This window comes from Pinus tabuliformis, chromosome 2_1, assembly GCF_031772625.1.
Source record: "Pinus tabuliformis cultivar Carrire ecotype Pingquan chromosome 2_1, CPIR1, whole genome shotgun sequence".
NCBI classification, from domain to species: Eukaryota; Viridiplantae; Streptophyta; class Pinopsida; order Pinales; family Pinaceae; genus Pinus; species Pinus tabuliformis.
This window is the reverse complement of record NC_142299.1, coordinates 580,240,392-580,254,273: the sequence shown is the minus strand read 5'-3', so window position 1 is coordinate 580,254,273 and position 13,882 is coordinate 580,240,392. Positions and strand designations below refer to the sequence as shown.

Genomic DNA, 13,882 nt, shown 5'->3' with positions numbered 1-13,882 from the left:
AGGAGAGGTTTATGCCTTGGAGACTACATGATTCCATCACAACTTTGATGAGACGGTCTAGACCTACTGCTCCTATGATGAAGAGAAAGGGGGATATGGGATCCCCTTGTCGCGAACCCATGAACTCCTAGAAGGTGCAATAGGGTGCCCCATTAATAAGAATGGAATAGAAAAGAGTTACAATAATTGATTCAACCCAACCGATCTAGGAGGAAGAGAAGCCAAAAGCATCATGGATGGACAAAAGATAGTTCAAATTCAGGGGATCATAAGATTTTGAGAGGTTGAGTTTGATGAGCATACCTAGAGATTTGGATGAGTATAAAGAGTGAACTACTTCATGGGACACCAATATACCATCCATAATCTGTCAACCTTCCACAAAAGTTGATAGTTCGGTCTCTATAATTGCTTTCAATAAGGGTTGGAGCCTCCAGACTAAACTGCTTGAAACAATTTTATTAATAACATTGCACAGGTAAATTGGTTGGAAACCACTTGGATCTAGTGTCATGCCTTTCTTTGGGATAAGCGTGAGAAATGTTGCATTCAGACCCGACCAGATTCATTAGAGCAGCAAAAGTCTTCCAATAATTCATGTATTTCAACCCCTAGAAAGTGCCAAACCGCTTTAAGGAATTAAGAAGTGAATCCATCCGGGCCAGGAGCTTTGTTTGCAGGTAGTGCCCAGACAACTTCTTCCACCTCTGCATAGAAGATATCCCACATGAGGGCCTCATTTTGGTCTTTTGAGATTAACTTCAGAATACATTGCCATATTCTAAAGATGACCTCCTCGCTAGGTTCCGTGAAAAGAGTCTGAAAATGGCCAATTAGCTCCTCGAAGATCTCTTCATTCTGGACCAGGCGTCAGCCATATAATTCATTAAGGGAGAAAACCCTCTTGAACTGCTTGTGTTTTAACATAGTCATGTGAAAAAATTTTGTATTGTGCTCACCTTCTTTGAGCCATTGAACTCTTGATTTTTTCCTTTGCAAGGTTTCTTCTTATTTCCGTCATTGTAGTAGGTCATTGAGGACCTGTCCCTCCTATTTAGTGGGGGCTTCAGTCTGCCCTTCCAGGAATATTTGTTGTTGGATTAATCACATTTCTTCCCCAAACTTCCATTTTTCCTAATGAATGTTGTCAAAATCGGATCGATTCCATTCTTTGATCTTTCCATTCATTTAGCTTTAGTTGGAAATTTTCCATTAATTCACATCCAGCCACTCGAATGTCCCTCCACCACGCTTCTAGCTTAACAATGACATCCTACTTTTCAAGCCAGAAAGGTCCAAAACGAAAGGCGTGGTTCTGCAAAGCCATCCTCAAATCAATTTCTAGGCTTATGGGCCAATGGTATGATCCTAGGTAGGGGAGGATCAAAGCCTAAAGAAAGAGATCCTGATGAAGGATGTTTTTTGAAATAAGAAAATGATCCAGACATGATGTGATGTGGTGGTTGCCTCCCCGTCCATTATTCCATGTGAAAGATCCATTCACAATTAGTGTCTTCTAAGCCCAGATCTTGGATAGTCTCCTGAAAGGAAAGGGAGATTGGATCCAACTGCCTAACTCCTCACTTCTTCTCTCCCAATTCCTTGATCAAATTAAAGTCCCTAGTCAAAATCCAGTTGGTGTCGCCCAAGAGCTCCTTCAGTTTCCATAGACTCCTAAGAAAGGCATCCTTCATGCTCAGCAATGTGGGATTGTAAACCCTTGTTATCCAAACCTTTTCAGGGGAGCCTATACATTCAAATTGAATAGAAAGGGTACTTGGGTAGGAAATCTAGTTCCAAAAGGAAATAAATCTAGAGTCCCAAAGGATTCCTAGTCCTCCTGTACTACCCCTTGCATCCAGTGCTATATACTTCGCCATAAGCCAACTCTTACTTGTGATTTCACCAAGTTTCTCCTACGTTACCTTAGTTTCTTGCAAAATCAAGATATCAGGTTTCTCCATCTAAATTTGTTCCTTGAACGAACTCAACTTACCCTTTGAGTTGAGGCCTCTTATTTTCCGCGATACTTTCTTCCTAGATCTTGAGATAGAATCCACTTGCTTGGTGGGCGCTTCCTCATCTCGTATAGCGAAAGCCATTTGGGGAGGGGTTTCCGCAGGGCCTTGACGTTGCTCCCATTCCTTATAGATTTGATGAAATTTATCTAGATAATCTTGGGGGGTTTCAGTCGATCCATCTTTGGCCCAGTTTCACAAGAATGCTACCAGAACCCTTTCAACAAAGTTAAGTTGGTCCATTTTGACTTGATGTTGTAGGGCTTGTTGGACTTGGGAAAGAACTTGCTAGATTTATTTGTCTATGTAGTGATCTTTAGGTGATTTGCATTTACTTGACTGTTTATTCTTAGGGATTTCAGAACCTGCCTCCACTTCCATTGCAACCTGTGGTGAAGGCACGATAACAGGTGATGTTGGTTGTTATTTTTCACTCGAATCCACAAGGAGAGAAAAGAAATTATCAAAGGGGTGAGATGGGGCTGCATCAATAGGACCCGAAGAAGCCTCGGAAGGAGGGGCTTTGCTCGTTGGAGGGTGTTGCCTAGGGACTTCTTGGAAGTCGTTTGGGGAGTGAGTCGTCGAAGGAGCAGCTGCCAGCTGAGGGAAATCATGAAACAAGTGTCCATACTCATGATAGAGCCTGCATTTAAAATGAACATGCTTATAGTCTAGTGGTTGGGACCATATTTTGTCCTCTTACTCTATTTCCACTGGCTCCGGGAAGGGTTGTGATATGTTAAAGTAGACATAGATTCTCGTGTAGGAGGAGAATCGTTGGAGCCTAGTGATCTCTAATACTTGTAGAAAGTCTCCTATGGAGTTTTGAATTGATTCTAGAATATCCATTTCCCAAAATTCCTATGACAGAGAGTATAGTCGGGCCTATATGTGGGCGGCTAAAAATTGTTCCTTCTCCGGATTGTAATAGGGTTCCCAGTGCTTCATGAATAACCCAACATTGTTAATGAAGTAGGGTATGTTTTCCAAAATGCACTTGCAGTCTTCCAGACACTAGAAGATCACTATAAAAAAATCCCTAACTCGGAGACGAAGGTCAAATGGAGCATTCGACTACCATTTGAGTTGGATCCATTAGAGAATATCTGTTTCTCTGGGCTAAGTGACCATAAATTTACAGATTATTGCATTATCTTGCATGAATTCCAAGATTGTTGCAGGTGATGGTCAGGGATCATCACTCGTGGATTCTTTTCCACTTCTGGGAGGCATCGACCCCACATTTTGGATTACCATTGAGCTCCTAGAGCAAGGGTTTCAATTTTCTTACCCTTGTGCTACCCTATATTGGAAGATGGGTTGTTGGGCGGTCGATGTGTGCCAATTAGTACAAATATGAAGGAGGGGGTTGATCCCCCTTCCTCGAGAGGGCCCGGCATGTGCCCACTCAGTCGAAAGATGGTGTCAGGGTGCGATGTCAGTTGCATGAGTGAGGATAAGAGGCTTGCAATGCAGAGTTGAGTGGCCTGAAACCCTTACACTTCCAAAACCCTTGCAGAGCGCCAACTCAAACTTCTTCTCATCCTTCTCCGCCCAAAAAATTAGTTTTTTTATTTTTATTTTTTACATTTTCTTATTAATTAAATCAACATTTAAATGTTTACATATAATTAATATCTCCCCTACTAAACTCTATATTTCTTATAACTTTTTTTAATTGAACCAAAATATAAATAAAAAAAATAAAAGAATAAATAAATCCGAAAACAATACCGAACAAAGCTAAGTCCCGGCCAACATCCTTAGTCGAGAGTTATAAGGTAGGAGGCTGCGCATTGATTAATGCATGTGGGTAAATCACAACGTTTATGCTTATTAGGTAGACATTTAAGATATCTCCATGGTAAATAAAATACCTTGAAATTGAAGAACTTGGCATATTGAATAATTAATATGTATTTTTTTCAAAATATAAATAACATATAAATAAAAAAATAAAAAAATACGAAAACAATACGGAACAAAGCTAAGTCCCGGCCAACATCCTTAATCGAGAGTTATAAGGTAGGAGGCTGCCCATTGATTAATGCATGTGGGTAAATCACAATGTTTATGCTTATTAGGAAGACATTTAAGATATCTGCATTGTAAATAAAATACATTGAAATTGAAGAACTTGCCATATTGAATGATTAAAGAATTAGGCCGTATAGACAGGTTTTAAAAGATTCTCTTTGGAGTTAATCTGCCCGTAAACACTCAACTCTCAGTGCATTCCATTCCAACTTAATATAAGATCAAAATTAAAACAATACTTTTATAAGCATGGATAACTTCATCGACAAAATTATCACATGTCCATTACAAAATATATGAGCTGCCTTCCATTACAAAATATCCCCAAATCTTGGATATGGCTTAATGTTTAAGCCATCCATTATCTAGTATTTGTTATAACTAGAGACGATGTGCTAACCTTCTCCTCAAACCCCTACAAAAGAACAACCAATACTCCGAAAGCCATTGAAGACCACATTCATAAGCTTTGACATAATTCTGTGGTTTGAAAATAGCTTTGAAGCAAATAACGGAACAGTGATTAAACATCTATGTTTGAAAGTACCATTGTTTGTAAAGATATTATTAAGTGTATAATTTGCTATTTTTAATCCTGGTAGGTTTTACAATGTTTTGGATATAGAGGAACATTAAAATTTATTTACTTTAATTTTTCAAAATATTCCAATAGAACTTAATTACTTTAATTTTTCAAAATATTCCAAAAGAACTCCATAATTCAGTTTTATATTCTTAACCATGGCTCTAATGAGATTGTAAATATGATCTTTATGAAAAAATCACACACTAGTCTATTATTATCACAACTTCCATACAAAAGTGCAGGAAACTACAGCTTAGTGTCCCTGAAATAGGGATAACAGATAGTATTTGTGGTTAAAGGCCACCAGGATAATGCGCTTCGATAAATCGCCGGAAGTTCGTAGTGTATTCGAGCAGGCGGTCTACACTAGGAAGGCAGGCCACTACGTTGGGATCCTCCCGCATGGCCTTCAGCCATTCGTGCATACGGCTGCACTGCTCCGGTCCAGGGAATTTCAGCTCCCCCAGGACTTCAAACGAGGTAAGCCATGGAACCAAGGGCGCAAGAGCCACATCCGCCAGGCTCATCTTCTCGCCCAAGAAAAAGGGCCCCACCGATCCGATAGCTCTCATCCCCTCCTCCACGGTTATAAAATGTTCAACGATTTCTTTCCGCGCAGTCGCATGCTCTTCCCCGAACCGTTTCATCAGCTTGAGCCCAGTCTCTATGAACTGCGCAGATACAAACACAAGCAAACACAAAACGAGGGAGGCGTCAGAATAGCGAGCGGGGAGAAAAGAAAGTAAAAGAGGGGTAAGAGGGCAACCTTCTTGTTGGCGAAGTCTGCCCAGAATCGAGCGAGCGACCTGTCGTAAGCGCTCCCGGGCAGAAGTGAGGGCGTGGTGTCGGAGGGCGGCCAGGTTTCCTCGATGTACTCGAGTATCACCAGCGACTGAGAGACTGGTTTTCCATTGTGGATGAGGACGGGGACCTGCTTATACACAGGATTCGATCGCAAGAGGAGGTCGCTTCTGGCGTGCAGGTTTTCCTCCACGGCCTCAAATTTGAGGCCCTTGTGCGTAAGAGCAAGAGCACAGGTCATTGCAAAGGGACTGGGCCATACCATCAGCAACTTCACTTCCGATCCCATTTCTCCTCCTCTCTGCCATCTCTTGCTCTCCGCACATATATATACACACAGATTCTCATGGCAAGTAGTTTCTACATTATTCCCAGTATTGTTTTTTTACTATTATTCATTTATCCCATCGTCAATTGGGCCTTTGGAATTTTATTGTTTGGAATCAATGTGCAATAATCCCACCCGTGTGTCAGCACTGTCCCGCCCCTTAATAGAATAACTTGAACGCTTAACGCTATGGAACTCTTCAAAACTTTTATATATCCGATAAACTCGCGTTAGTGCACTTATGATTATGGGACTTTTCAAAAAATTAATGGAACTTAAATATACCCGAGAGACTCGGATGTGCGGATGTACAGTTTTGGATGGGTGCAGTAACAATTATGATCATGGAACTTTCTAAAAATTATTTTATGTATCTCCGAGAAACTCGCCTGTGCAGTGTGTGGGTTATAACAATTATGATTATGGAACTTTTTATAAATTACTTTATGCATCTCCTAGAAACTCGCCTGTGGAATTTGTGGGTCAGTTTTTCAATGAATGATTGTTTACTTCCGAAAAAGTATTTTATGTATCTCCGAGAAACTCGCCTGTGGAGTCTGTGGGTCCGTTTTTCAATGGAGTGGTTTAACCGAAGAATTGCTTGGACTGAATTTGGGTAATTTTTTTTTTTAATTTTTTGTAGAGGCAGTGTTTGAATCATGTTTTTGATGGTGGAAATGGATTCAGTACCAGCAAAAACATTTAAGACACCTAAAATTTTGAAGTTTAACAACTATAACTTGGATTTACAAAAAATTTTGCCAGATTTTCTCTAAATATAACTAGAATTTTCATAACTTTCCGAGGAACTCCTCCGCCTCATTAAAATATGCGTTTTTCATGAATGATGATTTACTTCAGAAAAATTACAGAGTTTAGCTGCAGAATTATTTGGAATTATTCTCAGTTAATGTATTTTTGGTTTGAAATTGTCTTTTGACTTATAGATTTAGGTGAGAATGGTCCTTTGCTCGGTTTATATATCCTACAACTTTGATAAAATTTCTAATTCATTTAATTTATCTTAGAATATAATTATAGTTTTTAATTCGAATTAATAAAAAGTTATGGATTAAATTACTATGTATAATAAAATTGTTAAAAGTGAAATATATCTATTGGAAAGGACCAAAAAAATTAGCCAAATTATTTAAATGCAAAAATTTGCCAAATTAGTTTTGAGAAAGTGTTTTGCCTATAAAAAATACAACACATGAGATATTGTAAAAAAAATATAACACATACCATACATATATTTTCAACCAATATATTTCTAAGATATTTCATTTTATTAATTTATAATTATTAAAACTATAAATGGTTTTCTTTACCCTCTCTTCATGGGTATCATGTCTATAGTGGTAGTTGTTTCTATGTTATAATATACATCTAGTGACCACTCATTTATCTCCATGCTATTATATATATTTAGTCATCATATATTTTCAAGCAATTCTTATTTCAAAATTTATTCCCCATGTCCTACTTACAATTTCATCCAACTAGATATTGTTTAGAATTTGAACTCCATTGAGGACAACTGTGAATTTTCTGACGAAGTTTAAAGAATACAAAGTAAATATTTGCGTCAATCACTTCATCTGCAAATGTAACCAAACTTTGTCAGCCACCTGGAACTTGTGTGGCACCCGATGCTGATCATGACGTTTCTTGTACTTTGCATTTTCTCTATCCAATATGTCATGGACCTATTGGCAGATGTGATGAATTCACTTAATGAAGTTGTTAGTTGCATCATCTTTGGACTGGACATGAGACATATCTCCCTAACTAGCTTCAAATGGTATGGAAACATCAATGGGACATGGTTCCTGGAATCTCAGTCCCACTAGAAAGGGGTTGTGGCCAGTTGAGCTATGGAGAGCCCTGTTCTAGATGTGTTAGACATAGTGGAGGCTCTCATTCCATGTGCATGGGTGCTTTGAGTTATACATGCGTGGGATATGCAAAATCATCCTGTTGAAGACCTCTTTTTAGACATTAGTTTGTGGGTGAAATGTCATGGAATTAGTGAGCTTGGTATCCAACGATGACCAAAGGCTTGATCAGAATGCACTTACAAACCGATGGTCCCGATCTGAGATAATGGAATCTGGGATCCCAAAGTGTACCCATATTCAAAGAAGATTTTGGGAGTGTATTTTGTTGAGATAGTCTTCTTGTACGCCGCTAGAAAGGCCATCTTAGAGAATCTGTTGACAACCACAGAAACACAGTCGTTGCCATGCATGGTAGAAGGAAGGCCCGATGTGTAATACATGGAGATGGATTCACATGGTCGGCTAGGAGTATGTAGAGGAGTATACATGCATTTCCTCTTGATTGTAGGTTTGGCAATGACATAGGTAGTGTAGGATCCGATGTACTTCCCAACATTCTGTCAAAGGTTTTCCTTGTAAAAATACTTTTGTAGTACTACCATTGTCTTTTATACCCCAAAAACATGATTATAGTGAGCCTCCCAAATCATCTTGGCATGCTCACTTGAAGGTACATAGAGGTGTCCCAGGTGGCATAATAACGCATCTCGGAGTTGAAAGTCTGGAACTTCCTTACCTTCCAAGAGCATTTGGTATGTGGTGCTAAATTCTGGATCACTCTTGTAAAGATGTGGCCACTCCAAAGTCTCTTGTCCATAAGAGTCAAGCATAGTGGTCAGCACGGTGATTGGAAGTCGACTGAGGCAATATACAACATTATTGGTGTTGCCCTTCTTGTACTTAATGTTCAAATGAAATTTTGTAGTTATGTGGAACATTTTTAATGGCGATTTTTCTGCAACTTTCCTTGTGTCTGCATGGACTATAAGTGGTCAGTGGTATGTGTGGATGACCATTTCCTTCCCTAGAATGTAATTCTTCCATTATTGAAATACTTGAACAATGGAATACATCTCTTTGTCATATGTGGGATACTTTTAGATTGTGTCTGAAAGTGTCTCACTCTGATATGCCACGAGATTCCCTTGCTAAGTAAGAACTACACCAATAGGATAGTTGTTGTGAGCACTCGTTCAGAGAAGAAGTGATGCTTCAACTCAACAAACACCTTTTGTTGGGATTCATACCAAAATAACATTGCTTTCGCTCTACCCTTGGTGACTTGACTCAAATCCCAAGTGATATGAGAAAAACCCAACACAAACCTACAGTAGAAATTGGCAAGACCTAGAATATATAGAGCTTAGTTAGAAAGGTTGGGGATGGTCCAAGAAGATTGCCCAAGAAGAGAGAGATAGGGGTTGCGAAATTGGGCATCATTGGGACTGAGAAAGGTCACACTTTTGAATGGAACTGCACAATGCCTAGTAGGGAGTAGGCTAACATAAGGGATTACATAGTGATGGGTTTCAGTCAGCATGACTAGTCACTATAACTATAAAATGCACAATGATTCAAAGACAGGTTCAATGAATTACATAGTTGTGGAGCTCATTGAGTCAACAGTGACTCCTTGCTCACTAAAACTAGTCAATGTGTAGTAGGAGGTTATCTTGATGAAGGGAGCTATACAATTGGGAAGTCAGGAAGACAAGGAGGAAGGGTTGCTCACTAGAACCACACAATGCATAGTGATTGAGGAGAAGGCTTAGGAAATTGTGCAGTTGGGAAATTTAAAAATTTGACATGAAACCCTAATTAAAAAAACTATGTAAGAGCACATTTTATTGTCGGTGACTAACATGACTATCAGGCACTAACATTGGCTCCAGTTGGGGATGGCATCTCCTTGGAGGTGTCAAGAACATTGTAGACCGGGTAGTCTTATTCACTGGGCAATGGAGTCAAAATACCAGAGACTAGACTCGCATGAAAAACTAACTGACCATTTGATATGACATTACCCTAAAAGAAAAATAAAATCAAAAGCTTATCCAAGAAGCCTTATGGCCATCTCCTCTAGCTTTAAACTCCTATGATAGCCACTTCACACTTGGACATGAAAAATAAACTCGTATATACAATGGTGATGAAAATTTGCAGAAATTTTTCAGGTATCTAGTAGTGCTTGAGAAGCCTACAATTGATCGCTCCTCTTGAATAATATTCCCCATTCATTTCCTCCAATAGAAAAATATTCTTTCCTCTGAAGGCTGAGATTCTGTATGGTCCTTTCCATCAATTTTCAAACTTGCCATGTTTTCCCTTTTCTTCATTTCTTGCATCCCAACGAAGAACCACATCTCCTAGGTTGAAATTGTCTTCTTTTGTCTAATCATAAATATTTTTGATATTTTCTCGAAGTTTAGTAGTATTTTGACAAAATTCTTCACTAGTTTGCTGCTAATGGATCATCTGACTTATCCTACGCTGCATATCATTTGTTTTGTTTTTCAATTCCTACAGAATTTTCATGACTGGGACAACAAGGAATGAAGGAAAAATAATATGAACCCTGTACACCAACTGAAAAGGAGACATACCTATCGATTTTTTAGTACTGACTCTGTCCACCCATAGAGCATTAATGAGCTTTTTATGCAAGTTTTTCTTATTGACTTCTAAAACTTTCTTGATGATGTTGATCAAAGATTTGTTGGAAGATTCAACCAGAACATTCCCTTGTGGGTGATAAGCACTAGAATGCCCCAATACAATATGATGTTTTGCACAAAACTCCACCATCTTCTTAGACTCGAAAGCAACAACATTATCGGTGATTATCTTCTGTAGGCAACCAAATCTATACAAGATATTAGATTCAATAAACTGAATGATAATAGAATCAATAATTTGCCTCATTGGGATTGCCTCAATCCATTTTGTAAAATAAACTATGGCTGTTAGGATCCATTTGTGTTGTGTAGACGATGAAGGATGGATTTCCCAGATGAAATCAAGACCCCATTGCTGGAAGAGAGCTGTCACTGAAACAGACTACAAGGGTAATGGTAAAAGTTTTCTTTTTCCCTGAAAAATATGATATTCATGAAAACTCATCATTGTTTTATATACATTAGAAAAAAGAGTAGGCCAATAAAAACTAGCTCTTAAAATTTTGTTTGCCATGGTTTTCCAGAAAAGGGGGCCACCACAATCTCCTTTGTGGAAATCTCTCATTACATCCTTTGCTTCATTTCAACTAGACAGTTCAACAATATACCACCCGAATCCTTCCAAAACAGAAAACCATCAAGAATACAATATTTTGAAGCTTTCAACTTTAAGGATCTACTTTTAACTTTGAGCACTTTCGGTGGAGATTTAAATGTTGCAATACATAAACTATGTCGGAGTACCATGGAGGTGAAGTGAACATGTGAGACACTTGTAACTGTGAATCTTCTTCTTCCTCTTCAGAAATCTCATTGATCAGATTGATGTCTAATGCATGTAAATTAGATTCATCCATGAGCTTGTCCAAATCTTGTCCCTTGATGAGCTTTATTAGCTTTATCTCCAAATCATATTCTAACATGGCTACGCTCCATTTTCCTCGCTTGCCTTCTAGATTTGTCTGCATAAGAACTTCTTTTACACCTGCTATCGGAACATAAGCAATGGTGTGAGAATGTAGAATGTAAACTCGGAAATCTTTGAGCGCTTTCACCAAAGCCAAAGCCTACTTCTAAATTATGTTGTATTTTAGTGCTGCATCCCTTGTTGTTCGACTGAAAATTGCTATAGGTTGTTAATTTTTTTGATCTTTATTTTGCATTAGAATAGTTGCTAAGGTATGCTCAGAGGCGAATAAAAATATGATGAAATCTGAAGTATAATCAAGACTTATCAAATTAGGAGCAGTAGATAATGAAAATTTGACTGCATTGAAAGACTTCTTGGCATCTACAGACCATCTTACCTCACTATCCTTTTTCAACATGTCTGTCATTTCTCTCAAATGTTCAACAAGGTTGGGAATGAATCTCCTAAAAAAAATTATTTTCCCATTAAATGACTGAATTTCTTTTTTGTTCCTTGGGAAATCTAATTTCTAAATGGCTTCAACTCTTGCAAGGTCAATGCAAATGCCATCCTTCAAGATAATATGCCCTAGTAGCTTACCTTCTTCCATGGCCAATAAACTCTTTTTTGGATTAAGTGATATACCAAATTTTCTGCATTTCTGAAAGACAATTCTTAGATGATGAAAAAATGGTTTCCATTAGATTTAGAGAACATTGTTAGATCATCTGAATAAATAACCAGAAAACATCCTTTTCATTGGTGAAATGTATGTCTATAGCCTGCTGAAATGTCGCTCTTTCATTCTTTCATCCAAATGGCATCTTGGCATACATGAATGTACCCCATGGTGTTGTGAAGACTATTTTCAAGTGATCATCCTTATGTACAAAAATCTAATTGTACTCGAATATCCATCAAGCAATGACATCCTAGAATACTCAACTACCCTCTGAAGAATATGATCCATCTTTGACAGGGGATAATTGTCCTTCAAGGATACTTTGTCTAAATTTATGAAATCAATGCAAATACGAATCTCCCCGATCTTCTTTCTCACTGGCACAAGATTGGACATCCATTTAGAAATTCAAATAAGAACTATAATACCAGATTTATAAAGCCTATTTACCTCTTTTTCGATGGATGGCAACAGCTTAGGATTAATCCTCCTCAGCTTCTGGCAGAATGGCTTTTGATCAGGCTTAACCAGTATAGTGTGTTGAATGATGTTCTTATCATACACCTTTAAATCTAAATAGTCCCAAGAAAATACATCAAAAAATTCTTCCATCAAATCAATGTACTTACTTTTCATCTCAGGAGATAGAGACTTTGACAATTTGACCATCTTAGGCTTGTTTGTTGTACCAATGTTCACATCTTCAACACCTTTCTCTGTGGGAACCATGGTGGGTTTTTTTGAAACATCATCATGATTAAATAACTCTTCCAAAGGTATGAGACCTCATGGAATGCTATTGTGTTTCAGCTACAATATTTCAATCTCAGTTGCTTCAATTTCTAGATCATTCTCATCAGATGCATCATCAATATGGGAATTCAAGAATTCATCTTCCATCTGTAGAAAATTATTGATATTTCTGTCATCCCAAAACACTTGCCAATATCTCATGTTATTAGGGACAACTGGGTAGTGTTTAACATGAATTGAATACTTCTCATTAGAGTGAATGAGAATCTTCACCATACTAGCTACAGTAGTAAGAGAATCAAATATAATATTTTGAGTTCTAGGAATCAAAGACAAAGTATATTCTGAATTTATTTTAAGAATGTTAAGGAAAACATTGCGATAAGATCTCATTCTTGGATGCTTGGCTTGGTATTCCCCTTTTACTTGTTTAATTACCAACTTGGAGTCGCCATAAACTGAAATTTCCTTTGCTCCCAACTTTTTCAGAATTTTAAGGCCAACAACCAGTGCTTCATATTCCACTCATTGTTTGAGCAATCAAAGGACAACTTATAAGAACTCATTCTTACATTGCATGGAATTTACATGAATGATGTAATAGACCATGAATCCACATGCCAATAACAACTCCATATTTCCCCAACGCACCATCAAACTCCATGGTCCAAAGACCATCTTCTTCATTCGAAAACGGAACTTCATAAGGCTAAACTATTTGATTTTTTGGAGGATGACTCACTGTCTCAATAATCTCAGTTTTTTGCACTAACTTAGCAATCTTTTCAAGAGAATCTTTTGGCTATAAAAACTCTTCATTCTTTTCCTTTTCTTCAACAATCAAAACTTTCTGTACACTACTTATAACATCTGAAACTTATGAAATTTCTAAAAGCTGACTATTTTCATCTACTGAATTCATATCACGATACAAAATGAAAGAGTGTAGATCAGTATGTACATCATGGATGGGGTGATTAATTGGTTTTTCTTTGCTATTAATCATGAATTTCATCTTCTTCTCCCGATAGATTTTTCTAAGATGCCCGAACACTGGTATAGTAGCATATGAAAAATCAAGCAACAATGTTCCTTTTAGCTTTCCCCCAAAGACCGTGAGAGAAACATACCAAACTGAGGAGGAATATCAACGACCACTACGTCCATCAACACATTCTTGGCTGGAATTTGGTCTAGGGACACTACTAAATCTTTGATAAGGCCAAGACATTTCACTCTTCCCGAATCAAA

At 37.9% G+C, this 13,882-nt stretch overlaps 1 protein-coding gene across 1 annotated transcript; it reads right to left on the bottom strand.

The window, feature by feature from the left end:
• Window positions 1–4,821: 4,821 nt before the first annotated feature.
• Window positions 4,822–5,736, bottom strand: LOC149201782 (putative glutathione S-transferase parC). Its single transcript, XM_089399819.1, has 2 exons — window positions 5,408–5,736; window positions 4,822–5,312 (listed from the first exon to the last, which is right to left on the bottom strand). Exons 1-2 carry the CDS (start codon window positions 5,729–5,731, stop codon window positions 4,935–4,937), a joined length of 702 nt encoding a protein of 233 aa, XP_089255945.1. The 5' UTR covers window positions 5,732–5,736; the 3' UTR covers window positions 4,822–4,934.
• Window positions 5,737–13,882: the final 8,146 nt, after the last annotated feature.